Consider the following 26,429-nt stretch of genomic DNA (forward strand, 5'->3'; position numbering starts at 1 on the left):
GCCATGATTTCTGACCACCTTTCAAAAATTGTCTGCCTCAGCCAGGATCAAACCTGCAAACTTGAGATCACCGAGGTAACTTACCAAAAACAACAGTAGCACAACAAAGTACAAACACACTTCATCATGGAATATCATGAATGTTGAAAACTGATTTTATTTTTTTAATTCTGTCCTGTAATTTCTGAATGAAATTATCACAAAGGTATATAAATTCAGGACCTTAACTTAAAAACTGCATCTCTCTTAGTATGTATATCATATTATTCCTCCAGTTACTGTTATCACATTAAATAAACAACAAGAAGGCATTTTCTTTTCTATATAATTCTGTTCTGAACTCACACCTATGTTTTGTCATCAAAGTAAGAATGACACAAGAGAAGTTCAGTAAGTACCCGGAGTACTGGTGCTTTGTATGGAAATACCTTCTCCCCGTAGTTCAAACACCTTTCATATTGTATTACAAATGCCTCAATAACTTACATTTGGAGGACCATCATCCTTTTTATGTCTCTTTCGAGAAGGTCCATCTGATGTGTTCATCCTTCCACCTCTATCTGCATTTGACAACTGAGTTACTTCTTCACTATGATGAATCACTGATCTTGCCTGAAAATCAAAAGAATTTATGACAGAAAAGTTACTTTCACACATCGGCATATACATCTTGTGCAACTCAACCTGAGAATGCAGAAGACCTTAATGAAAGTTTCAGAGAGTTCAAAAGGAGAAGAGGCTGAAAATTAAGTTCATTTCAAGTATATTAACAACATGCAACTTAAAAAAAAAAAAAAAACAATGTTATCATAGACATCTTTTTCATTCCTTGATATTCATAATTTTTTTAAATTACTTGAAATATTGAACTTTTTTTTTGAAACTTAAAAAATGTCTCTTAACCCTAGAAATACCAAGCTATTTTCAAACGGCCCGGCTGAGTGGCTCAGACTGTTGAGGCGCTGTCTTTCTGACTCCAACTTGGCAGGTTTTATCCTGGTTCAGTGCAGTGGTATTTAAAGGTGCTCAAATATCTCAGCCTCGTCTAGGTAGATTTACCAACATGTAAAATAACTTCTGCAAGACAAAATTCTGGCACCTCGGTGTCTCCAAAAACCGTCAAAAAGTAGTCACTGGGACTTAAAACCAATACCATTATTGTTCCTATTTTCAAACTGCAAGCTACCAACTGCTAGTGCTAAGACTTTAAAATTAACTATAAATCAACATTAGAAAGACAGACATCCATAAAAGCAACAGATACAGCATGGAAATCTGCCTAGTAAGCTTACATTGAAAACATGAAATATTAAACTGTTGATCAGGAAATTAGATAAACAACTAGACTTCACTCGGAAAGTCATCTTGAAGTTGGCAAACTTGAACTTCATTCTGAAGAGCACAAAATGGGTTCAAAATTACCTTATCCATGAAGATTATGGGATGCGAATTCTATTATCTGCTGTTAAAAATACTTGAATATGCTGTTTAGAATTCATATACTGGGTAAATTAGCCTGGATTTAAGCAATCCGCAGTTTATAATTTAATTTGGAAACATGTACCGTCATCCAATAATACATTCTTGTGTGGGTACTTGGTTTGAAAAACATGTATTTGTTGTTAACAAACAAGCAATAAGGTGGTAATAATGTATGAATGTACATAACATACTACGCGTATGAAAGGAATATTCTGTGATGTTTAGAAACTGGGTTTTCACTGAAATGTTATGGTGGAAGAGCAACGGTACCAATTTCTGCTTGGCCGCGCCCATTTACACCCAATGGTGTGTTGTGAGTAGCTGGCAGACTATTATTATGCATTTATTTCAATCCTATGTGAGTCACAATAATTAACACCAATAGTAATTATGATCATAAGTAATGTCTTTCTCTCTGCTATTTGTTTTACGTTGCACCGACACAGGCAAGTCTTATGGCGACGATGGGATAGGAAAGGTCTAGGAATGGGAAGGAAGCGGCCGTAATTGAGGTACAGCCCCAGCATTTGCCTGGAGTAAAAGTGAGAAAACATGGAAAACCATCTTCAGGGCTGCCAACAATGGGGTTTGAACCCACTATCTCCCGGACACAAGCTCATAAGTAATGTCCAATGAATGCAATTAATTATTACAAGTTATAACAAGTTGGAATTATTTTACATGCTAGTAAATCTACCAATATGAGACCGACTTATATGAACACCTTCATATACCATTGGACTGAGCCAGGATTGAACCTGCCAAGTTGGGCTCAGAAGACCAGTGCTCCTCTATCCGAGCTACTCTACCCAGTGAAACGAATATTAACACATTCTTTCTTTTTAGAAGAATTTTGAACAGATTGGGAATATTAAGAAAAAAAGGTTAAACCACCTATATATATATATATATATATATAAGAGTTCTGTCTGTACACTGCTTATAATTTAAAAACGATGGTATTTCAGTATCGGTCATATCCACAGTAATAAGCAAATGCACTTAATTTTCCATAATTTCTTTTTGTATCTATGTATGTACATGCATCATGAGAAAATGGCTGAAGAGAATTTGATGAAAATCGCTATGCAAAGTCGGGAAATAAAGTGCTACAATTCTCACACCGAGAGAAATGGTAGTTTAGGGGAAGGCCTAAAATTTAATTCTCAAATGTTCATGTTATTAGTGGTCCTACATTAATGAAAATCAGTATGCAAAGTCTGGGAATAAGTCGCTTCAATCTAGGCCATAAATAATTTTATTCACACTGAGTGAAATAGTAGTTTAGGGGAAGGCCTAAAATGTAATTCTCAAATATTTATGCTATTAGTGGTCATATCGATAAATACTACATAATTAAAGTTATATAGTATTAAATTTCCGATAATTGATGTCTCATACATTTTTACCATACCAGCTATGATTACAGAGATATTCATGAATTTGGATTTTAGTTACTAAGTCCATATCAGCGCCAAGTCACGAGAAAATGGTAAATAGAATTTAATGAAAGTCGGTATTTAAAGTTGAAGAATAAAGAACTACAGTCTATGCCCGGGGTCCTCAAAGAGCGTGCCGTGAAATTCTTGGACTGTGCTGTGCAAAAATTGTTTGTGTATTCAATATTTTAGTATAATACTATTTATTAAAATTCCAGAACAGCGTAAGCCTACATGCAGTAAGAACTCAAAAAATAAGATGCTCTGTCAATAACATTACACTATTGTTCCAATTTAGTGGGGAATGTGGGCTTCTTTACTTTTGCACAACTGTTCGATGTGGGGAGGAATCACAGACACACACACCTGCAATTCTTGGTCTACAGAAAGAAGTCACTCACGTTTCTTATTTTCAATGTAGGTCAGTGCTGAAAATCCCCGTTCGCACAGATATGTTATTGAAAACTGTATTAATAAGGATATGGCTTGCTCTGATAACACTGAGAACTCTTTTCACTGAAATAGTGTTTTTGCTCTAAATTTCACCTCCAAAGTTTGATCGGCTTGAAGTTAGCCAATTCTTCTGCCTCTTCTAATGGTAGATGTTTTGTGTCCTCAGCAGTAACGGCAAAGGGATTGCGAACCCAGTCGCATTCGTTCACATTGGAGGAAGGAAAATATTCTTGCAGTTTATTCTCCAAAACAGAAAGATGTACTAAAATCAACTGGAACAGATGTCGGTATCAGCTGTGAGAGGAAGCATTTCAATATAAATTTTTCACATTTTAACTTCCACAATTGAATTTTTCTTAAGAATCCATTCAGTTTGCCAGCTGATGTAAGAATATTCTCTTTCTTTCCCTGCATACTGGCATTGAGATTATTCAAATGTCCAAAAATATCAGCTAGGTATGCAACTTTGGAAAACACAGTTTCATCGCTAATGTAGTCAGCAAACTAAGGTTTTCTGTGGCAAATATTTGTAATAACTCATTTCTAAGGTCATAAAATCTGGAAAGTACACTTCATTTGGACAACCAGCAAATTTAGGTGTGAAGGACCAGAGTTTCATGAACTGCTCCTGCTTCCTGACACATTACTTTGAGAAGTCTAGTTTTTAGAGCTCTACTTTTAATGTAATTAACAATTTCAACAATCGAGCTCATTACGTTACTTAGATCTGAAGGAATGGTTTTTACCACCAAAGCTTCCCGATGTAAAAAAAACGATGTGTGGCTCCAATGTGCGGAAAACCTTGCTTCAACCTTGAAGTAAAACCTCTCATTCGACCAGTCATTGCTGGGGCTCCATCAGTGCACACTGAAATACAGTTGTTCCAACTCAGTCCATTTTCTCCCAGTGTCCCTGTCACAGAATTATATATGCCTGATCCTGTTGATGGCAGAGGCAATTCTTTGCAGGATAGAACAGTTCAGTAAATGATTCTTCGTTTAAAAATCTTATGTAGCTCATTATTTGACATTTTTTACTTATGTCCGTTAAGTCATCCAGTTAAAGTGCACATTTTTTACAATCATGTAATTTTTCCACTACTTTTTTAAATATCAGCTGACATGTCTTCTATGCAGCGAGCAATTGTATCGTTTCACAAAGGTACTTTCGATATCTCGCTCTCGGCAACCTTTCCTAACATGGAGCAACTATTTTTTTACATGCAGGTAAAATCAAAGTTTCTACTGCTGCATGTGACTGCATATTCCTGACGATTATTTCTCCTACTTTGTAGCTCGCTACTAGCGCTTTTTCTGAAATTGTAATAATTTTATTCATTGCCTTACCAAACCAAACCCCATGGCGCAACAGCGCCGAAGTGCCATGGCCTACCAAGCGACCGCTGCTCAGCCCGAAGGCCTACAGATTACGAGGTGTTGTTTGGTCAGCACAAGAGATATTTTAGGCAATTATTCTTGGCTTTCTAGACCGGGTCCGCTATCTCACTGTCAGATAGCTCCTCAATTGTAATTCTGTAGGCTGAGTGGACCTCGAACCAGCCCTCAGATGCAGGTAAAAATCCCTGACCTGGCTGGGAATCGAACCCGGGGCCTCCGGGTAAGAGGCAGGCACGCTACCCCCACACCACAGTGCCGGCAATTCATTGCCTTGCTTTCTTTGGTTTGAGAAGAGAGTAAACAATTTAAATATGCTTTATATATCTATTTTCCAAGTGACTGTTTCGTTTTCAAGTGTCTTTTTAGTTTGCTTGGAACCATACATTCATTGATTAATTTTTCACCACATACAACACATGCAAGAAGTTCACAATTTCCAGATTCAGTAAATGTAAATCGGAAGCATAAATAAGAATCCTTATATCTGCGCACAGCACCATTTAATATAAGGAATTTCAGCGCCAAACGATGCGGAATTGGCTTCTCACTGACACTTGATCCGGGTGATTCACTTGTTCTATTTTCACTCCGATGTTCTTCACAGCTGTTTAATCGTTGGCGTTTAATTATATTACAACACAATATCTGCATATTTACTTCAGTTTAATAATAACACCAAATATTGCGACTTATTCAACAATCAATTGCATTGCATTTAAACATCTCTCCGAATCCAACTGAAGTACTGAACTGACTGCAGGTGACCACTGATTAGTTTATATATGCTCCACTAAGGTTTGGGAGTGATCGACATGTTTCTCTACTAACGTTCCAGTGGTTCATGTACCCTCTCTGCTAGGGTTATCAATCTTTCGGGACTGCTCTGTAGTGTTCGAAATTCCTTTAAAGCAGGCATAGTTAGTTGTACGTTGGGGTGTGCTGCTATACTCAGCATAGCGAAACAGTGTGCTGCGAACAAAACAAGTTTGAGAACCCTTGGTCTACGCTATAAATAATTTTGTAAGATGCCCTAATATCACAGAGTCGAAAGAAAACTAAATATGAAGGCCTACAATATAGAAAGCTCATAAAATTGACCAACAATAACATTACATTGACCACTGTTTGTTGTGATGTGCTTTGTGTCTTCCGCTGCCACTCATCTCCGATAGATACGATTACTGCTCCATACCTAGTATTTTTTTAAAAATTTGCCTTATGTCGCACCGACAAAGATAGATTTTTTTGTTATTTGTTTTTCGTCGCACCGACACAGATAGGTTTTATGACGACGATGGGTTAGGAAAGGCCCAGGAGTGGAAAGGAAGCGGCCTTCGCCTTAAGGAACAGCCTGGTGTGAAAATGGGAAAACATGGAATACCATCTTCAGGGCTGCTGACAGTGGGGTTCGAACCCACTATCTCCCGGATGCAAGCTCACAGCTGCGCGCCCCTAACCACATGGCCAACTCGACAGGTTGTACCGAGTGTAACAGCCTGCCTTAATATTGGCAGGAAATAGCTGGGGAGTTAGATAACTTTCTTCTTCAGCATGGGATTCCTCTGATTCATACATTTTCTAGTACTATTGGTATGGTGGTGGTGGTGGTGGTGGTGGTGGTGGTGTATTGTTTTAAGAGGAAGTACAACCAGGCAACCATCCTCTATACAACACTAATCAGAGAGAAAAAATGGAAGGGTTCTGACACTTCGAAAAATGAAGGTATCGGCCAAAGGAAGACAAGGGCAACAAAGCCGTGAAAATGAAAGACTCCCTAGGCCTCGAGTGCTCTAATACCATTACATGCTCTAACACCGTCGGGGTCGGAAAAGAACAAGAGTTGACCAAGGCAGACCGGATAGATGAAAGTAAGGAGCCGGGCACAAGTAAGTGGAAGCAATGGAATGACTCAGCTAAGGACCCTGTGATTGCCAAACCACGCTGCCAAGTTGAGAGCCCCTGGGCCCGTTTCAGTCGCCTCTTACGACAGATAGGGGATACTGTGGATGTTATTCTACCACCCCCACCCATAGGGGAAACTACTGGTACATAACACACTGGTTCATCATAGCATTCGAGCTATTCAATCCTTACTCTGAGGCACTAACTGGAATGAGCAGTGTGCATATTTAAAGGAATAATGGCAGAGGAGTGTTCACGGCTATTTGCGGCCTCATCATTCGAGCTCTGAAACTCTGGACTGTTAGAACGGCACCGTAGTCATCATCATCATCATCATCATCATCAATGTCCCACTTCAGTCGCCCGGGTGTGGTTAACAAGCCTCTTCCACTCCTTTGTGTCCTTCCACTTTTCCTGCTCCATTACTTCCGCCACATCCAATTCAGCTACTCTAATGTCCTTCCAAATCTGATCCATCCACCCTCTTTTCAGTCTTCCAACTGGTCTCTTTCCCCTAACTTCTCTTTCTAATTCCCTTCTATCTACCTGTTCCTTTCCCATTCTTTTTACATGCCTGAACCATCTCAGTCTTGCTTTCTGTATGTTCTGTACTAATGGTTTGGCACCATAGTACTGCTCGTTAAAAGTGAGAAAATGCGCGTTTTTCAATTGATAGAGTATTTTATATGATAACATTACTTTTAATCACTACATTCCTACTGACATTTTTGTAATGACCTATGTTGACTTCAGTTAGGAAAACCACAAAGACAGTCTTTCTGAGAACCCCGTAGCGAAGCGTGGGTACATCAGCTAGTCTTAAATCTAACTTGCATCTAAAGTGCATACCTCATTAGAATCAGTATTGAAGCAACAAACGAGAAGATCCATTTGGCCCATCTAAGAAATTTTATTCAGTAACTCATCAAAACCAACAGTGAAATGTGTGCACTTACTACACATCTCAAGAACTTGTTTATGAAAATAGGGAGCCAAACCACGAGTGATTTCATAAGCAACTTCCGTTCTGTACAGCTGAACTTTCGAAGCTATTTCAGAGTCTGGAAACATTACTGGGAACAAACGTACACTAGCTTCACTGGTACGTAAAGAATGGTGTTGCATGACAGTATGCATGCACCATATAATCTCAGCTTTGCTCTCTTGAAAGATAATTCTGTAGACATCTTGTCTCTGCTGAACCTTCTTTAATGGAAGAGAAGAAGAAACAGATCAGCAGCAGTGGAGTCATATGTGATAGAGTTCGTTGGTAGCTGTGGCAGGCAATGGACAATTTGTGTTTGCGGCCAGGATATTATCTACTGAGTTTAAGTCTTTCGTTACTTCACTATTCGAATGTTCTTTTTTAAAATAACTTGAAAGGGATGACGAGAACTGGCTGAACTTGACAATACTGGCATGCTTCTTTCCTCCCGTGTGACTTTTTAACACCACCTTCCCCAGGGTGCTAAGAGAAAATGACGTTTTTCATATTATGCAATATGCTGGAAATTTGTCCTGAGGCATGGGTTTCAACCATGTTCTGAAAGAATCATCAAGCAGCCACCTTTCATTAAACGAAGTTTTCCTTGGGTTTGGTAAGACATTGTTAGCTGAAAAAAAAAGAAGTAACATAAGGATATTGTAAAAAAATCTTGAAACAGTCTATACTCCGCATGTTTCTTTTTTATTGACAGTTCGCAAAACATGTGAGCATTGCCTTACTTATGCTGCCAGCACTCTACTGCTTCGATAACAGCTGATGCAATATAACTGCAGCACACCGCCATCGTAAAATGTAATACCGTACTAAGAAAATCACACACGGATCATAAGTGAAAAATTCACAAAACCTTCAAAGATAGTGTATGCACTTCCTAACAATATCCAACACTAAAACAAGAATAGGTACATTATTATTAAGAATTAAAAAAAAAAAAAATTATTCGCAGTTAATGACTGGCATAAGGAGGAGGTTATGGCTGATCGAGACCACGGTGCCAATTTTTGCCAAGTCACATTCTTGCCACTTGTCCTTTACGAACTGTACTCGGGTATGGTACACGAAAGAATGGGAAACCACAGAAACACACGGATGCAAATAAAATGACATCTGCAATGAACACTATTAAACCTATACCACACATGCCGAACGAGGTAGCTTAACCACGTGGTGATGTAGACAATACAATTGGCAGCCAGGTTTCAAGATTGCGCTCAACCAATATAACTCAATATGAATGGCACCTTGAGATTGGCTGGATCAAGACTGAATACATACAAACATCATAAACTCAAAATCTCCAAACCAACAAATAACTTTCATCTTACAATGTGACGTTACTTTATTTTAAATCTTGTTCTGTATTCACAAAATTACACATGATATTACAAGCTATTAGTCGTGCCTCAAAACTTCCGAACTCCTCGCATGAAAGATAGATTAGAAACTCAACATGGCGCGGCCTGAATGGTGTCACGATGCACGAAACATTTACACAAGGCTTACCTACATCAGGGAATTTAATGATAATTATAATAATAATCACTCAGAAGAGTATTAAGTTTAGGTGAATTTCGCAATTTTCTGCATTCAGTGTTTTTTGTCTGTTTTTACATTTTATGAGGTAACTATCATACACATCATTACATAGTAAACAAACACAGTCATTCATTGGGTTGTGGAATTTTGTCTATATACATATTTTGTTGTGGAGGCCATGTATTTAAGCAATTAGAAAAACTGAGAACGCAATATAGAACTAATTCATCAAGCTTGCCATTCCTCAACAACACAGAATATTCAATAGCAAGCAGATCAAAACATTGATATAGGCTATCCATAAAGCTATTGATGCTATCACTTACTTCACATTCGAGATCACACTTGTTTTTTTAAAATGTTTATTTAGTTTTCTTTGCAATTTATTCCTGTCATAAAAGACATGCCCTAGTTTAATGTTATAAAAACTGAAAAATGTGTTTCTATTACAGGGATAACTACAATATGTCCATTTTACTTGGCTGAAGAAGGAATTTCCAGATTTTTTTCTGAATTCCCTGACATTTCCTGGTCTTCCCGTTATTTATCGAATTCCCTGACATTTCCGTTTCCCCGGTTTTTCATACGGGTGTACACCCACTCCAGGATATTAAAAAACAGATAAGAGATCAAAAATCAACGTACTTAGAAGAACAATACAAGCATCTATCCCTCTATCTACCCTACAAGTACCTTTCAGTAAAATATGCTGTATTTATTCAGATAGCAACAGAACATTAAATGGGTCAGTTAAGGCAATTTCTTTCAAAATCAATGTAAATTTCAGATCATCATATACAGTAGAACCTCGATAATTCGAAATTGGTTAATTCAAAATCGCACCTAATTCAAAGAAGCTCTCATTCCCGGAAACATGAGGTACGATTTTGCATGTTATTTACATTGTTTAATTCTAAATACAGATAATTTGTAATTCGAAGAACAATGTCGGTCCCATTATCGAAATTCAGAATTTTAATTCAAAACTGCCCTTTACTTTAAAAAATAGTATTTTACAGAGTAATTTAAATTCAAAATTTCTCTGTGTCTTGAAAGAACGCATCTTCCGGAATGTGCAGGGGTAGCTTTCCACACTTTCACTCACTTTGGTGTGTCTACAGTGTGCTTCATATTTGTTAAGTTCGAGTGAAATTGTATTTCTTTTTAATTCAGTGTTTTAAGGAACGCCACAATATCACGTAGCAGGCAGTGTGCGGAGAAGCAGAATCCGCGAACACTGGCGATGGGCAACAGTTGGCGAAAAAGCGAAGCTCAAATGCACCAATGCACCAAACAATATTGTCAATGCTTATGAAACTACATTTTTTTAATGCCGAGCCCAAATAGACTTATGGTTCTAAAGGAGAGAAATGCCAGCCCAGAAATCGTACAAGGGTCATTGTACAGTGAGAGACTTCCTTCCCTCGTCATATGAAAGTTTGATGAGCCACGATGTTTTAAGGGCGTCGGGCACTTTCCGTGCAAGTACAAGGCATGTAAAAATGCAAACAGTACAGTAATCCAAGAGATAAAGCATTTAAACAGTGGGGCCAGCATAATTTGTCCTAGTATTTGAAACTTGTTTTTTTTTTTTTCGTTGAGTGAGGTTATGTTTGGCAGTGCTTTCTCCAAGTGCATCGTGAGAATAATGTAAAAGCACCTTGTTGGATGCATTTCGGAAATAGTGTTTTCCATGGCATTCGAAAGGTTTAAACCGGATTGCATGCATTCATGGGTCTTAGAATTCTTTGTGACGCGACAAGGGTTAATATTTCTGATTTATAAATTGGCGGTTAATTCAAAATCATGTAATTTGAGTCTGATTCATGTGTCCCAAAGACTTCGAATTAATGAGGTTTTACTGTACCACTATTATAAACATCTGGAACACTACGATGTAATTTTCAAATATTTTTGAAGGTTCCAACTATTTGAACAGAATAAATATTAATTTAATTATTTTCTTTTACAATTTGTTTTATGTCGCACCGACACAGAGAAGTCTTATAGCAACGATGGGATAGGGAAGGGCTAGGAGTGGGAAGGAAGCAGCCGTGGCCTTAATTAAGGTACAGCCCCAGCATTTGCCTGGTGTGAAAATGGGAAACCACGGAAAACCATCTTCAGGACTGCCGACAGTGGGGTTCGAACCCACTATCTCCTGTATGCAAGCTCATAGCTGCCAGCCCCTAACCACACAGCCAACTCGCCTGGTAAATAAATAATGAAAGGATTTTAACCTGCAGGTAAAAACTGAAAATCAAGTGAAATAGTTAAAAGAAGAGATTTCTGAAATATTATAATCACAAAAGCACAATTAGTAACATGAAAAACAAGGGGATTTATTTAACTGCCCAAATAGCTGTTACTATGTATATAGTTCTAGAAGTAATTCTGTAAGTAACAAGTACCAGTACCCTTCAACAAGTACAATACAATAATTTTGAAAGTTGCATTGATTTATACCCAATACTTATTAATCAGTTACATTCATTAGCCAATGGATGGAAAGAAATTTAAAGCAAACTCACCTTCCTGTCTTTATCATTCAATTTTGCAATTTCTAGATATGCTGCCATTTTCTTCTGTTTCTTTTCCATTCGCTGCAATTGTTTGGATGTCAAGGGCTTCATTTTCGAAAATGCAGTAATACTTCCTAACATTGATACCCTCAGTAGCCTAAAAGGCAAGAATTTTTCACATTAGTTTGAAAGTAACATTTTATTTCCCTGGTTTCAGTATTAGAATTTCATATACCCACAATATTTTATAATTTTGTTCTTTATCGACTTAACATAATGAAGACTATGACTTCATTCAGTATTGTCATCACGTCTGGTTGAATGACGACACGGTTCTTCTGCGAGCACGATAAGATAGTTATCCTCTAATATCTATTCCTATACTAATGCAATGTTATTACATTAATTACTGAATTTGTCTCTACAGAAGTCACAGTATTAGGAAATTACTCAAGAGGTATCATAGAACTGTGGACACACACTAAACTAACGAACCCTTTCAGGCACCCTTCTTGACAAGCAGGGAATTATCATAGTGAATTCTGCCCTGCAACCCACAGGATGAGATAATGCTTTGATTTATCCAACTCCAAGGTCATAAGCTCCTATCAACGCCATTAACATTTTAATAAGAAAGCAACATGAAGACAGTACTGAACAAGAAAGGGAAGCTCCTACTTACCACCATAAGATTGCGGCAGACACACTTAACAGAGATGCCACAAAAGATATAAGACGCATCTCTCACTGAGGACGGCTGCCCGCTGAAATATTTATATCTTATACTGTATATATATATTTATATCCATACCAGGGTGGATGAGGTAGGCCTTAAAGGACAGGAGACAGAGGGTCACAGGAGTTGAAGTGTACTCAGAACCAATATTACAAGGATTTCACTATAGAAATAGACACTTTGAGAAGTGAATTTATCTACTACTTTCTGAAAATATACTACTTTGATAACCTTTAATTCGAAGGGGATACTGTATTGTACAAAGGAACCAAGTGTATCATCTGACACCAAATAGTTACTGTATCAGATGTAACAGCCTCTGTAAGATCAATATACTGTAGTAAAGCATACACAGTGCGGCAGGAATGTCAGAATACCACTCAAGGTGTAACCAGTTTGCCCTGCCACACACTTTCACAAAAATACTATATACTGAGTTTATTTAACTGTACATCTATAAAGGAATTTATACAAGACTAAAGTTTACTTTATCATTACTGTGCAATGTGTATCTGAAGAAAAAAGAAAAGAAAAAACAGCTTAGTGCACAATACCTCTGCTGTATAAGAACATAATAGTATTATTATCACTCCTGGTGGCCAATTGGTTAGTGATCAAGCATCTTGTGTTAAGATTATAGCCAAGGTAGGTGGATACTTGAAGAAGAGAAAATGCACAGCTTACTACGTCGTTCATGTGTCAACATATAAATGAACTCTTGCAAACACATCACACATCCTCAGTGAAAATCCTGCACTCTGTCTTGCAAAGTTTTAGGACCTTGCTAATAAGAATGCTGACTGTAGCACTACTATGGTGGTGACTTAGTAAGAAGAATAGGATACTGAAATTGATGTACAAGTGAGCCAGGTGCCATCAAATCAAAAGGCTTGCAATTGGCAGTCAAGGTAAAATAATATTACTGTATTTTATTGGAAAAAACCTGAGATGAAAGAAAGCTGCCACACTGCATAGGCTTTCTGACCTTGTTTGTGTTCATCATCTATCGAAATAAAACGAAAAACTATTTTGTTGAATTTACTATAGCAACAAAGCAACACTATCCTTTGCATTAAGGGAGGGAGAAGTACAATAACATTTTAAGATTCAATATGTTACATGCAGCTCTTATGTACATTAATCATGTTATATGTTACATTCTTGGAACATGCCAACTATTAGCCAATTTTAGCTGCCTGCGGAGGAGGCATATCTCATATCAACAAGGGGTATAACATCGCCTTGATAAGTATAACGTAAATTAAACATTGAACATTGACATGGTCCAAACTAGACACAGAATGTAATAGTGGTTCATGACAACATGGAAGCTTCAACCCTAACATCTCATACATATTGCTTTGTGTGAACTGCAATATTTTTGTCAGATACAGTTGACTATACAGGAAAATGAGATAATAATGAAATTAGGTTTAACTATTTTAGTAAAATACAAAAAATAGGAAAATGATACAACTCAGATAATAATCGAAGCAAGTCCGTCATAAAACAGGCGATTCTCCATTCTCGACAAGGAACACCCCTGGGTTCAAATGGACAGAACCACACTGGGATTCAGTTATGGGCCCTTTATTTTTCTCTGAATGTTATGGTGACCCCCATGTATGTGACCTGGTACAATTCTGCTAGTTCAAAACTGGGGGTGTTCCTTGTGAGTCATCTGCTGTAGAAATAAAAATCCAGGTACTGCCAACTGCTCAACTAACAATATTCTCTTTATGACACAAGGAAGTGATCTGACCATACAGCTAAATATAGCCACTGGTAAAAAAGAAAGAATAGTTGCTTAAGATGTAACAGCTGTTGTTTTGCATTTATTTAGCATCGCAAAATCACCAGGATTTTTTGATTAAGTCAAATATAGAAACTAGAAACACACACAAGGATAAACACAAAAAAGTGAGCAATAAAAAAGAATGGCAGGGACAAATATCAAAACCTAGAAGGATAAGGGCAAACTTTAAATCTTCATACACTGGCATCTTTAGAAGATTAATTGCAAGATAATAAGTAAACTGTCTAGTTTTGTTTAATAATATAGAACACACTCAGTAGCTGATAAACCACAATTTCAATAAGGCCACAGAAATTCCTGCTATTGAATTAAATCAAACAGGAACAAGAGAAATGCTCTTGAAGTTCAAAACAGACATAAATAATAGGTAATTTGTTAATTTGTAAATAAGAAAGGATGTATTTTTTAATTTAATTACAGTATCATAATCATTAAGTTGAAACAAGTGATTCTCAATTAGATGTCAGAAGTTACAGATTGTCTATGATGTTGATATCAATTATGAGAACATTACAATATGTAATACACTGACTGACAGAGCAAATGCAACACCAAGAAGGAGTGGTCAGAACTTTATGCCAATTGCAGGGTAGACTTACGTCACTGAGGTATGCTCATGATGTGAAATGCGCCGCTGTGCTGCGCACGTAGCGAACGATAAATGGGACACGGCGTTGGCGAATGGCCCACTTCGTACCGTGATTTCTCAGCCGACAGTCATTGTAGAACGTGTTGTTGTGTGCCACAGGACACGTGTATAGCTAAGAATGCCAGGCCGCCGTCAACGGAGGCATTTCCAGCAGACAGACGACTTTACGAGGGGTATGGTGATCGGGCTGAGAAGGGCAGGTTGGTCGCTTCGTCAAATCGCAGCCGATACCCATAGGGATGTGTCCACGGTGCAGCGCCTGTGGCGAAGATGGTTGGCGCAGGGACATGTGGCACGTGCGAGGGGTCCAGGCGCAGCCCGAGTGACGTCAGCACGCGAGGATCGGCGCATCCGCCGCCAAGCGGTGGCAGCCCCGCACGCCACGTCAACCGCCATTCTTCAGCATGTGCAAGACACCCTGGCTGTTCCAATATCGACCAGAACAATTTCCCGTTGATTGGTTGAAGGAGGCCTGCACTCCCGGCGTCCGCTCAGAAGACTACCATTGACTCCACAGCATAGACGTGCACGCCTGGCATGGTGCCGGGCTAGAGCGACTTGGATGAGGGAATGGCGGAACGTCGTGTTCTCCGATGAGTCACGCTTCTGTTCTGTCAGTGATAGTCACCGCAGACGAGTGTGGCGTCGGCGTGGAGAAAGGTCAAATCCGGCAGTAACTGTGGAGCGCCCTACCGCTAGACAACGCGGCATCATGGTTTGGGGCGCTATTGCGTATGATTCCACGTCACCTCTAGTGCGTATTCAAGGCACGTTAAATGCTCACCGCTATGTGCAGCATGTACTGCGGCCGGTGGCACTCCCGTACCTTCAGGGGCTGCCCAATGCTCTGTTTCAGCAGGATAATGCCCGCCCACACACTGCTCGCATCTCCCAACAGGCTCTATGAGGTGTACAGATGCTTCCGTGGCCAGCGTACTCTCCGGATCTCTCACCAATCGAACACATGTGGGATCTCATTGGACGCCGTTTGCAAACTCTGCCCCAGCCTCGTACGGACGACCAACTGTGGCAAATGGTTGACAGAGAATGGAGAACCATCCCTCAGGACACCATCCACACTCTTATTGACTCTGTACCTCGACGTGTTTCTGCGTGCATCGCCGCTCGCGGTGGTCCTACATCCTACTGAGTCGATGCCGTGCGCATTATGTAACCTGCATATCGGTTTGAAATAAACATCAATTATTCGTCCGTGCCGTCTCTGTTTTTTCCCCAACTTTCATCCCTTTCGAACCACTCCTTCTTGGTGTTGCATTTGCTCTGTCAGTCAGTGTACATTGAAATAAATATTCACAAGAAAATTCATCTGCCAGTAAATGACTATTTAACCTGTGATACTACATACAATACTGTTTTCAAATTCACTTGACAGCTTGCTACTATGCTATCATGAAATTAGTATTGACATCAGGACATAATGTACTATGTGAACTAAACCCTGGTACAATATAATTATAAAATATTTCATAGCTTAACCCTTTGAGCCCCGCGTGCTATTACGGTTTTCCTACCGCTGAGCGCCAAGGCCAGTTTCCGTTTTTTTGGAAGCTTTTGTTTGATCACTCACAATTCAGCTGTTATTGTAGGTAGAAACTTGAAATTTTCATTATTTTATTAATATGATTGCCTATACGAATAAAGCGTTACTCAGTTCATTTATGACTATTAGTAAATATTTGGCATCGAAAACCCCAAAACATTAATTAATAATAAAACAAAAGTTTAGCAATAAAATTTGGGTAGAACAAAGAATTTTATACATCGCAAACATATTTATTGAATAGCACAACCTGTTATGAAGCTATGTTGAAAATTTCATTAATTTTGTACCAAAAATAAATCCGTAGTAAAAATAGTTTCCATATCCAAATGAGCACAAAAAGAGTCTAATGTTTTGTTTATATATCAATACTAATGAAATATGGTACAAACTTCTCTTACATAACATACTACAAATAATAATAATAATAATAATAATAATAATAATAATAATAATAATAATAATAATAATAATAATAATAAAAATTCAGTACAACTATATTTTCCAAGACCTCTCAAACACACTATGTTTTGTCAAGAACAGTAATCATTTTCACAGCAATAAATGAACAAGTAAAATATCGAGAACAACTAGACACAGAGCGAACAAGGTACACAGCGAGACTGCTAGTGTTGTTGCCGTGCCAAGTAAAGTGTGCCAATAAATATGCCTGCTGATTGGACTGATATACTGAATCAATGGCCTTGAAAATAAAAAGAGGCTATTTATTGTAAAAATAATAAGTCTTTAACTAACTATATTGGGAAATTCTGAAAGGAAATGACTGTTACTTTTAACAAAAAATAAATACTGAACGTCCTTTTGAAAGGACGTTGGCATTTTTTCAGATGGAAACCAAACAGGCTTTCAAAAGGACGTTGTTGCTTGAGGGTTAAACAGTCAAGTAAGCATTGTTTATATCACCCCAACTTACACCCCAGCTGAGATCAACACATGGGCAATTCAATTATTATTTAATTTATGACTTTATGAATGGTAAAGTTAGTGCTTGCAGTTCTGTCTTACAAGTAATCAAGTCACTTACAAGATAATTAAAGGAATAATCAATTAAAAAAACGGAAAGGCAGAACACTTGACAAAGCATGGAAGAATACAATGAACAACAATAGAAATACATAATATGATAATTAAACCAAGTAGAACATAATGTTAACAAGTAAACCAGAGTCAACAAGGGAATATAACAGAGAAAAGAGAAAATAAATGTAGCATCATGCACTAAAATTACTTAAACTTTATGTACACAAGATAAAAGATACAAGTATGGCCTACTGTATAACATTAAGTTATGCATAATAGTAGAAGTAAAGCATATTTTTAACTGCAAAATGACAATGTTACTAACCTACATGCTATATTAGATCAAACACACATCCTAGCATATGTCACCAGACACATGAAATAGTCACCAGGTAATCTCAGTGCAGTGATGATCTCAGAGTTCCTGGTTTCAGACAAAAGAATATATTGTGGCTGATAGGAATAGCAAAGGAATTGTTGGATCGAATGGTATGACTATGGAATGAGAACAGGAAATAAAATTTGAAGAAATATATCAGGACAGATTTTCATTCAGAGTTCAATGTACAGACATCGGTATACGAAACTTCCATCATGCACTGAGTTTCAGCAAGGAAAGAGTTGTGCGTCTAGGGGTAAGGGGTAAGGTGAGTTTTGTAACACAAACTAAAAGGAAACTGAAGTTCACAGGTCGGTGCCAAGTTTAATTGTTTTTCATGGTCAATTCCCCACAAAGTACTGCTGAGAAACTTTACATTACTTCTCTTCAAGTAGCCAACCTTCAACTGACGGATGTGGGGCTGCCACATTAGTCTTATCAAAATAGAGATCCAGAAACCTGCAGGTATCTACAAACTGTAGTACACTGTTTTGCAAGGAAAGTTCCGGTTCAGAATGCACAACAAGGACAATATTGCAACAGTCAAGAAGAATTAGTAGAGTCAGAGTTTGGAGGAGATTAATCTTTATGTCTTGAGGTAAAATGTCTTTAGGATATTTCAGTGGGTGTATTCTGAGTAAAACTGAAGTTCTCAACTACTTCACTGTAAAGCATTCTGGTTGCTTTTTAATGTCACTGGAGGAATATTATAGGTTATTTTATTATCTCTGAGAACCGTTTATAATAATTTGAGTCTCTTTCAACTTGAAGAAGAGAGTTTTAACCAATGCAAACACAGAGTTAAAAATCTGTATTTACATCTCTTACTGCATTTGGTCCTTGATCCTCACAGAGAAGTAAATCTGGACGTCATCTGCATAAAAGTGGTATCTATTACTGGGGAAATATCATTAATATAGAGTGCAAACATAAGTGGCCCAAGGACCGACTCTTAGGGGCTCTGGTTTTCATGAGTTGCTACTGTGAAGTAACATTCCGAGCTGTAACATTCTGCAAGGTATAAAAAAATGTTAAAGCTTGGTACCAGTAGAAGGTTTTTCTCTATAAAGACTGGATATTTAGCAGGTCACACGCACTGCTAAAATCTAGTAGTGTAAGTATGGTTGCTAGTCTTTTAGTCCATCACTTCAGTTAAAGCAAGCTCAATTGCAACCAGGGGCATATTCCACAAATTACAATCCCTTATAAAGCATGGTGTTATACTCTTGTGTTCTATAAAGCACAGAGCTACACTTGTTAGCAAACTATGGTTTCTTACAAGTAATGTCAGCATACTTACAAGCAGAAGCACATGCATAAAGTAATCACTAGTGCAAATACTCCTTCTTGGTTTCTTTCTATAAGCAGCTAAATTAACTAATATTCAATACTAGCCTGTGAAATATTGTAGTACTCAGGTTTTGAGAAGGACATTAGTGGAATTAATAGAATTAACATGGTGGTAGGATGGTGGTGTTTTGTTTTAAGAGGAAGTACAACTAGGTAACCATCCTCTCTGAACATATTAAGTGAAAAAAAAAAAAAGAATATTAAAATTATTTATTGAACGGGGAACTTGAAATTTTTTAAAAGAATTTATTAAACCAAAACTGGACCTAAACACATCAAAAGGGAATGTAAGTTCTCCGAATAAAATAACACTTGAAATTTATATGTGCTTCGTTGAACCACTTTAACATAATGATGAGATCACCAGTATTCTGGCCATCGGCTAGTAAAAGTTTGCAGGTCGAGGTTCCATCTTAGGCCAGAGAGAGGAGAATATGGGCCACAGTGAATTCAGCACCACAAGAACACACTGGAGGGGGGTTGGATTGCTCTTCCCTCTTTAGGAGGCAAGAGTGCATACATCTTTTAACACAACATTATGATCACTCACTGTGAAGTATGTGGGATGTTCAAATAGCTGGCCACTTCAATTTTCAGGACGCCAACATAGTTCAACATAACCAAGAATAAATACAGGAACGTTCTTAGGACTAGATGGTAACAGCCTTCTTTTACAACTTGGAAGCCACATGTGATTCGGGTGCCAGTATCACACAACCTGGATAGAAAGTCATGAATCTGCTGTACAAGTGGGTGTTGCGGCAAACCTGTATCAATAGACTGCAGAAAACTTAGAGAGTCAATACATGAGAAGCAGGATGCATACTACAGACACTAGGAAGCAAGATCATTGGAGACAAATATGCATCCAATATTCTCTCCTTTCTTAAAACCATCTGTGAAGGACACTGGTGAACAAAGTCCTGGAAAACACCTCATATGAACAGAGGCAACCGTGTTCTCCTTAGGTCCATCGAGTAGTTGTAGATCTAGTCATATCTGGTCGCGGAACACACCAAGGAGGTACCTCGCTAGGGGTCTGCTCAAGACAAGCGCCGATAGTTACATCCAACTCACGACACAATTCAAATCTCAATCAGTTGTGTGGCATTCAACCATTTTTTGTACCTTTGGTTGTATTGGGTATTAAAGATGCACTGATATCTTGGATGTTACGGTATTTCACAAATTTTGCAGTGTACGTGAGGAGTATCTGCTACTGTTTTTTTCATAAAGGGAGAACTCCAGATTCAACAAGTAGGCTCGGAATCAAGTTATTATGGAAAGCTCCAATTACCAGCCTAACTCCACTCCGGTGTATACTATAACAAGGTTCAGCAGAGCTCCTCGTTCTAAAAATTATGCTGCACTAAATAGTCAATATAGGATACAATCATAGTCATGTAAAAACACAGCAGCACCGTACCACCAGACCCCACGAAGTGCCACTGAGAAACTTAACGCACTTTTCCTCATGCAGACAACTTTCAACTGACAGATGTAGGACAGCCACGTTAGTCTCTTATCAAAATTGAGATACAGAAACCTGCCGTTGTCTACCACTTGTAGGACACTATTTCACAAGCAAAGCTCTAGTTCAGGATCCACAAGCCAATGTTTACAGAAGTGTAGTACAATCAAGGTTTTCGCTGCTGAAAGTCGAAAACCGTGTTGTAGGGCCGATCTTTCGACTCAGTTAACAGCTTGCTGTAACTGTCACTAAGCGACTGCCATCCTTCTGGAGCTGAAACAGAGCTAAATAGTCTACATACAGCAATGGAACAACTGCAGGCCCAGCAGTGGCAACTAGTCAACAGTTGTGAACAGTTTGACATTCAGTACAAATTCATTTACTTGAACGTAATATTGAGAATATGCCCTCCATACTTGGACTCAAAAGAGCCAGACGGACATGAAATTCTCAATAAATGTTGGCAAATTTTCCTGGAATCCCCACTGGTGTATGGTGGAGATAATCTCATACTGCCAGGGTATCAGACTTTTGCGAGGTCAAAGAACACTGTGACCTAGTGTTCCCTCCAACGAAAGGCTCTTGAATGGTGCTCTCCAGTCTGACAAGGTGATTAGTGGCAGTCCAATGACAGCAAAACCTACACTAGTAGTTTGGCCAGGAGACCTCTCTCCTCCAAGGCCCACACAAGTCATTCTTTCAAATAGCTCACAGAGGCCATTTGTTGGGCACATTGGCATATAGTTATCCAGGAGTTTTTGGATCTTTACTTGGCTTGAGAATTGGTATTACAACTCCCTCATGCCAACGAGATGGAAACTCTCCCTCACTCCATACTCTGTTGAATAGGGATATCACCAAGACATCAGTCATTCAAATGTTTAAACATTTTATTATGGATTTTGTCCGGTCCAGAAGCTGTGTCTCTGCAGAACACAAGTGCACTCCATAGTTTCCACTCAATGAAAGGTGAGTTATCAGAATATGAAAGACTAGAGGCAAAACAGGAGTGGTGAGCCTCTGTCAAACGAAACAAAAATGAACATATTGTACAAAACTCAGCAGCGGAAAGAAATACGGTTCAGCACATTCAGCAGCAGAGTGAGAAAACAGAATTAATCATTACTGTATCAGGAAGTTTATAAGATTGTACTCAACTCTGGAATACTCCATGGATCTGAAGCAGATCCTTGATTATCATGTCGCACTTGGCCTGAAACATTCATTGAATTCTAAAGGAGAGCCAGGTTCAAATTAATTCACTCTTTATACATCCTAATTCGATTGTATGGAGTAATAACTTACAAGTGCAGAGAAAACGTTTGTGGGACACAATCTTGTAATATTTGTATTACGGTAGTGCAGAGTTAATAGTCCGGAAAAGTATTATTCCATACTTTTATGGAATAGGCCCCAGAATGCACACAGTGCAAGCATGAAAGATCAGAGCCAGTGACAACTAAATTACATTCATCAAGTAGTGACAAAGTTTATAAGTGCAGTGACCAAATGGCTACATGCAAATTGTAAAACTTTCTTCTTCGATTTGCCTCATGACTGATCTTGACTATCGTAATATTCAGCCATCTAGCCGATGAACCATACTCCACCATTCTTCCCTGTCTAAAGCTTTCAATGTAGTTACTCTGAGAGAACTCTATAGGGGACCATTCACCATGACAATGAATCATGTTGGTACTCGTGCTCGTCTGGTTCCCTGGACTTTGCCCTCAACAATCAACTTTTGGAGACTACCATCTCGACGCATTATATATCCAAAGTAGCGTACGATCTGTTGGGAGACCTTACACGATAGACAAACTTTTATCTGAAGTTGGTTCAGGATTGATGTGTTCGTGCGATGAGCTCTCCAAGGAATCCTCAACATTTTCCTCCAGCACCACATTTCAAAGCTTTCTATCTGATCACGATCATGTTTGAGGAGGGTCCACATCTCTGCGCCATACAAGAAGACTGAGAAGACTAAAGATTCAACGAGCTTCTTTTTTGTATTGATGGTGGTGATATCTTGCCAGATCTTCTGCAGACAGATCATTGCTACCTTTGCCATTTCAATTCTTCACTTTATTTCCTCTTTGGAACCACCAGAATTGGATAGTTAGGAGCCTAGATATACATACTGATGTACAACTTCACAACCTCCAAACTGCTGGATACGTGGACCGTTGTTGTTCTTCTGATCGACGATCATGACTTTGGTGTTCTGTCTATTTAGGCGTAATCCAATTTCTAGGCTTGCTTCCTCCACTCTCTTGATCAGTTCTGTCAACTCCTCTTCAGATGATGCTATCAAGGTGGTGTCATCAGCAAATCTCAAGTTGTTGATCTTGGATCCCCCAATGGAAAATCCTCTGTTCCAGTCATCTAAAGGCGGGTACTCACTAGGAGGCTGCAACATGCAATGCAACGGTTGCTGCAACCATATTTTTCTAATGAGTATGCCTTGAGCTTCGTTGCTGCAGCCGTTCGCAGTGAGGCGCGCTGTGATCCATCTGGTTGCCGGTATTCCGGCGAACACAAAGCGGCGCGCAGTGTGTTCGTTGACGTGTTCCAGGCACATTTCGTAGTCAGGACGCGCAGAGGTCATGGAGTGGACTGAGGAATCCTGTTTAAATTTAATAGAATTTTATTGCAATTCTACATTATTATGGGACCCTTCAGTGAAGTGCCAAATGATTTCAATATCAATGACCTGTCATACAAAAAATATGTTTAATGAAATGAAATTAAATGAACCTTACCTCTATGTGATCTTTTAATTCGGTGATGATTGCTTGACACACTTGTGGTACAAATGTACTTATGACTACCGGGTGAGTTGGCTGTGCGGTTAGGGGCGCGCAGCTATGTACTTGCATTCGGGAGATAGTGGGTTCGAACCCCACAGTCGGCAGCCCTGAAGATGGTTTATCGTGGTTTCCCATTTTCACACCAGACACGGCTGTACCTCAATTAAGGCCAAGGCCGTTTCCTTCCCAGTCCTAGCCCTTTTCTATCCCATCGTCGCCATAAGACCTATCTGTGTCGGTGCGACGTAAAGCAAATTAAAAAAAATATTTATGACTTGCCTGGATATTCTGAAGAGATACTGCAAGCTGGTAAAACTGTCAGTGGTGGCTAAAAATCTCAAAGTAAGTGCCAATTTAGCTTGAACAGATATAGCTTTTCTAAATTTTGTGTCCTTTGTTTTTATTTTCGGTTCAACCAAATTTAATAAATAGTCGAAATCGGTTGGTGATATACGAGTGAAATTCTTAAAATATCCACTTATTCCTTGCGATTTCAAATCGCAAAGCAAATTGGAATTAGCTTACCATTGTAAAAGTCACCTTGCTACCAACGACGGGGATGTTTATAGTCCTCGATTAGGTAATGCAGCAGAATATACACAGCACTTATGACGAGTATACTGGACGACATTGCTGCATGTGTCACAATGAACGCTGTGGAACTACTTGTGTTCACATTGAGGTTTGACGAACACACACATTATACAAGGTTGCAGCAACTATTGCGTTGCATGTTGCAGCCTCCTAGTGAGTACCTGCCTTCATGCAGTTCTCATTGCGTATTCACCATAGAGATTGAAAAGTAAGTGCAGTGACCAAATGGGTACATGCAAATTGTAAAACTTGACTCTCTTCCAAATGGTTTTAATCCAGTGATGGTGGTGATTATTGTTTTAAGAGGAAGTACAACTAGGCAACGTCCTCAGCTATACATTTTTGAAAATAATTTGTACAGAGAGAATTGAAGAATGAAGTGAAAATGATAATATAAATGAGTCAAAATATGTGAAGTGACCCCTCTATTTCACCAACATTATCCAAATGCAAAAACTAGATGGGTATAGGCAACTGCAAATTCAAAATATTATGAAAATTATAGACAAATTATTTTTTAATGCAGTGTTTTAAGACATATCTGTAAGTGCAAGTTGTAAATTAATGAAATTCACATAAAATATATAAACTGGAATGAACTATTGAATATGACACACGAGTGGCATCATTCTCAATATACAGAAATATTTTCATGTAATCAAGCAGCTATAAGATTTTTTTAAAATGTATCAAATTTGTACTTTGTGTCTAGACCGCTGTGACTATACCTTTCCACTTAACCCACTGAGTTGTTGAAGGTGCTACTCTAAAGATGTTTGCACTATTTTCATTTGATTAAATCTATGTCCAATAACGGACCAACTATATTGGTATTATAAATCTATTTCACAACTACAAATATAGCATTTTTATTTACTGATGGTGGTGATTATTGCTTTAAGAGGAAGTTGAACTGTGCAACATCTGCCTTTTTAGCATAACTGTTAGTTCTACTATTAAAAAAATAGCTACCGTCATCGGAGGCTGCCAGAGATTTAAGGATGATGGAAGGGGTGGTATGAGGTTTAAATGATGGGTCTGTGTCTGAAGAAAGCTTTACCACCTTCGGATGAGGACAGGAATTTTGTCTGGCTTCATGGTTAAATGGTTAACATGCTGGCATTTGATTCAAGGAGTACCAGCTTCAATTCCTGGCCGGGTCAAGCATTTTAACCTTCATTGGTTAATTCTTCTGGTTCGGGGGATGGGTATTTGTACTGTTTTTGACGATAGAATTCATCTCAGGTAAGGACCCAGTCTCACAATGCGCAAGTTGACAACACGTCATCTTGAAAGACCTGCTCTACGCCCTCCAGATGCCATATGCAATCATCATCATCATCATCATCACTACAAGGCAACCAGCCTATATTAACACCAATCAGAAGGAATGAGGAAGTTGTCCAACCTTTGAAGAATGATATGAAGGCATCGAAAGAACAGGAAAGTCGACGAAGAGGATAGAAATGAAAGACTTCCTAGGCCTTGCAAACCTAATAAGGAAGAATGAAATAGTAGAGCCTTAGTAAGTGGAAGCAATGCCAGACTCAGCTATGGGAACCGTGATTGCCAACCCGCACTTCCAAAGTGAGGTCCCCCTTTTTGTCACCTCTTACGACAGGTAGAGGATACTGTGGATGTATTTACCATTCCCATCTACAGGGTATTTTATTGCTCCTATTGCTTTAGCTTCTGGAGCGTACAACCCTCCCTTCCAAAAATATTCCTGGGTATGGTCTTGCCCTTGGGATTTAGATGTAGGATGAGGATCTTTCATGAAAATTTCCTCTCTTTCATTGGAATCCTCTCCATTTACTGTGGTGAATGAGGGCCAAGCACTCAGCAGCATATAGGGCTTCAGGACATTCTGTGATCTAGTGGTGGTATTTGGCATATGATAAGATCAAAATGGGCTGATAAGTACGTTTACAGAGGTGTAAAATTGTTTCCATATGTTACGCCTGATATATCACAGTTTCTTTCTCTGATGCATTAAAGGAAATGATCGCTCCAAGATAGTTAAAATGAATGCAACACCTGATTTTTCCATATCTGGTATCAAGAAATGCAATGGTAAGGAAATCTGAACATCTACAGCTTCAAATACTTCTTGTTATGTTTCAGCCTGGAGGTCTATATTCACTGCTTTGGATCCGGTGCCCACCCTGATACCATTATTGGATAGTGTGTTTCTCCCCTCATGAAAATCTTTGAAAAGAATGGGTAAAAGCCCATTCTCTTGAACACCGATCTCGAAGGGTCAATAATTTTACTTGTGAATAGAT

The 26,429-nt window shown here is 38.6% G+C and overlaps 1 protein-coding gene across 3 annotated transcripts in view; it reads right to left on the reverse strand.

Annotated features, from left to right (window-relative positions):
* Window positions 1-26,429, reverse strand: part of Rexo5 (RNA exonuclease 5) — a 164,989-nt gene that overhangs the window by 130,568 nt on the left and 7,992 nt on the right. Inside the window, exons 2-4 of one of the 3 annotated variants that reach the window (XM_067146856.2) lie at window positions 12,420-12,501; window positions 11,747-11,894; window positions 487-612 (exon numbers count right to left, since the gene is read on the reverse strand). In XM_067146856.2, the coding sequence (XP_067002957.1) occupies window positions 487-612; window positions 11,747-11,894; window positions 12,420-12,478 (333 nt within the window). In that variant the 5' untranslated portion in view covers window positions 12,479-12,501. The remainder of the gene's footprint in view (window positions 1-486; window positions 613-11,746; window positions 11,895-12,419; window positions 12,502-26,429) is intronic. The other 2 variants (XM_067146857.2, XM_067146858.2) reach the window with 2 other exon arrangements.

The sequence above is a fragment of the Anabrus simplex genome, chromosome 5 (assembly GCF_040414725.1).
Source record: "Anabrus simplex isolate iqAnaSimp1 chromosome 5, ASM4041472v1, whole genome shotgun sequence".
NCBI classification, from domain to species: Eukaryota; Metazoa; Arthropoda; class Insecta; order Orthoptera; family Tettigoniidae; genus Anabrus; species Anabrus simplex.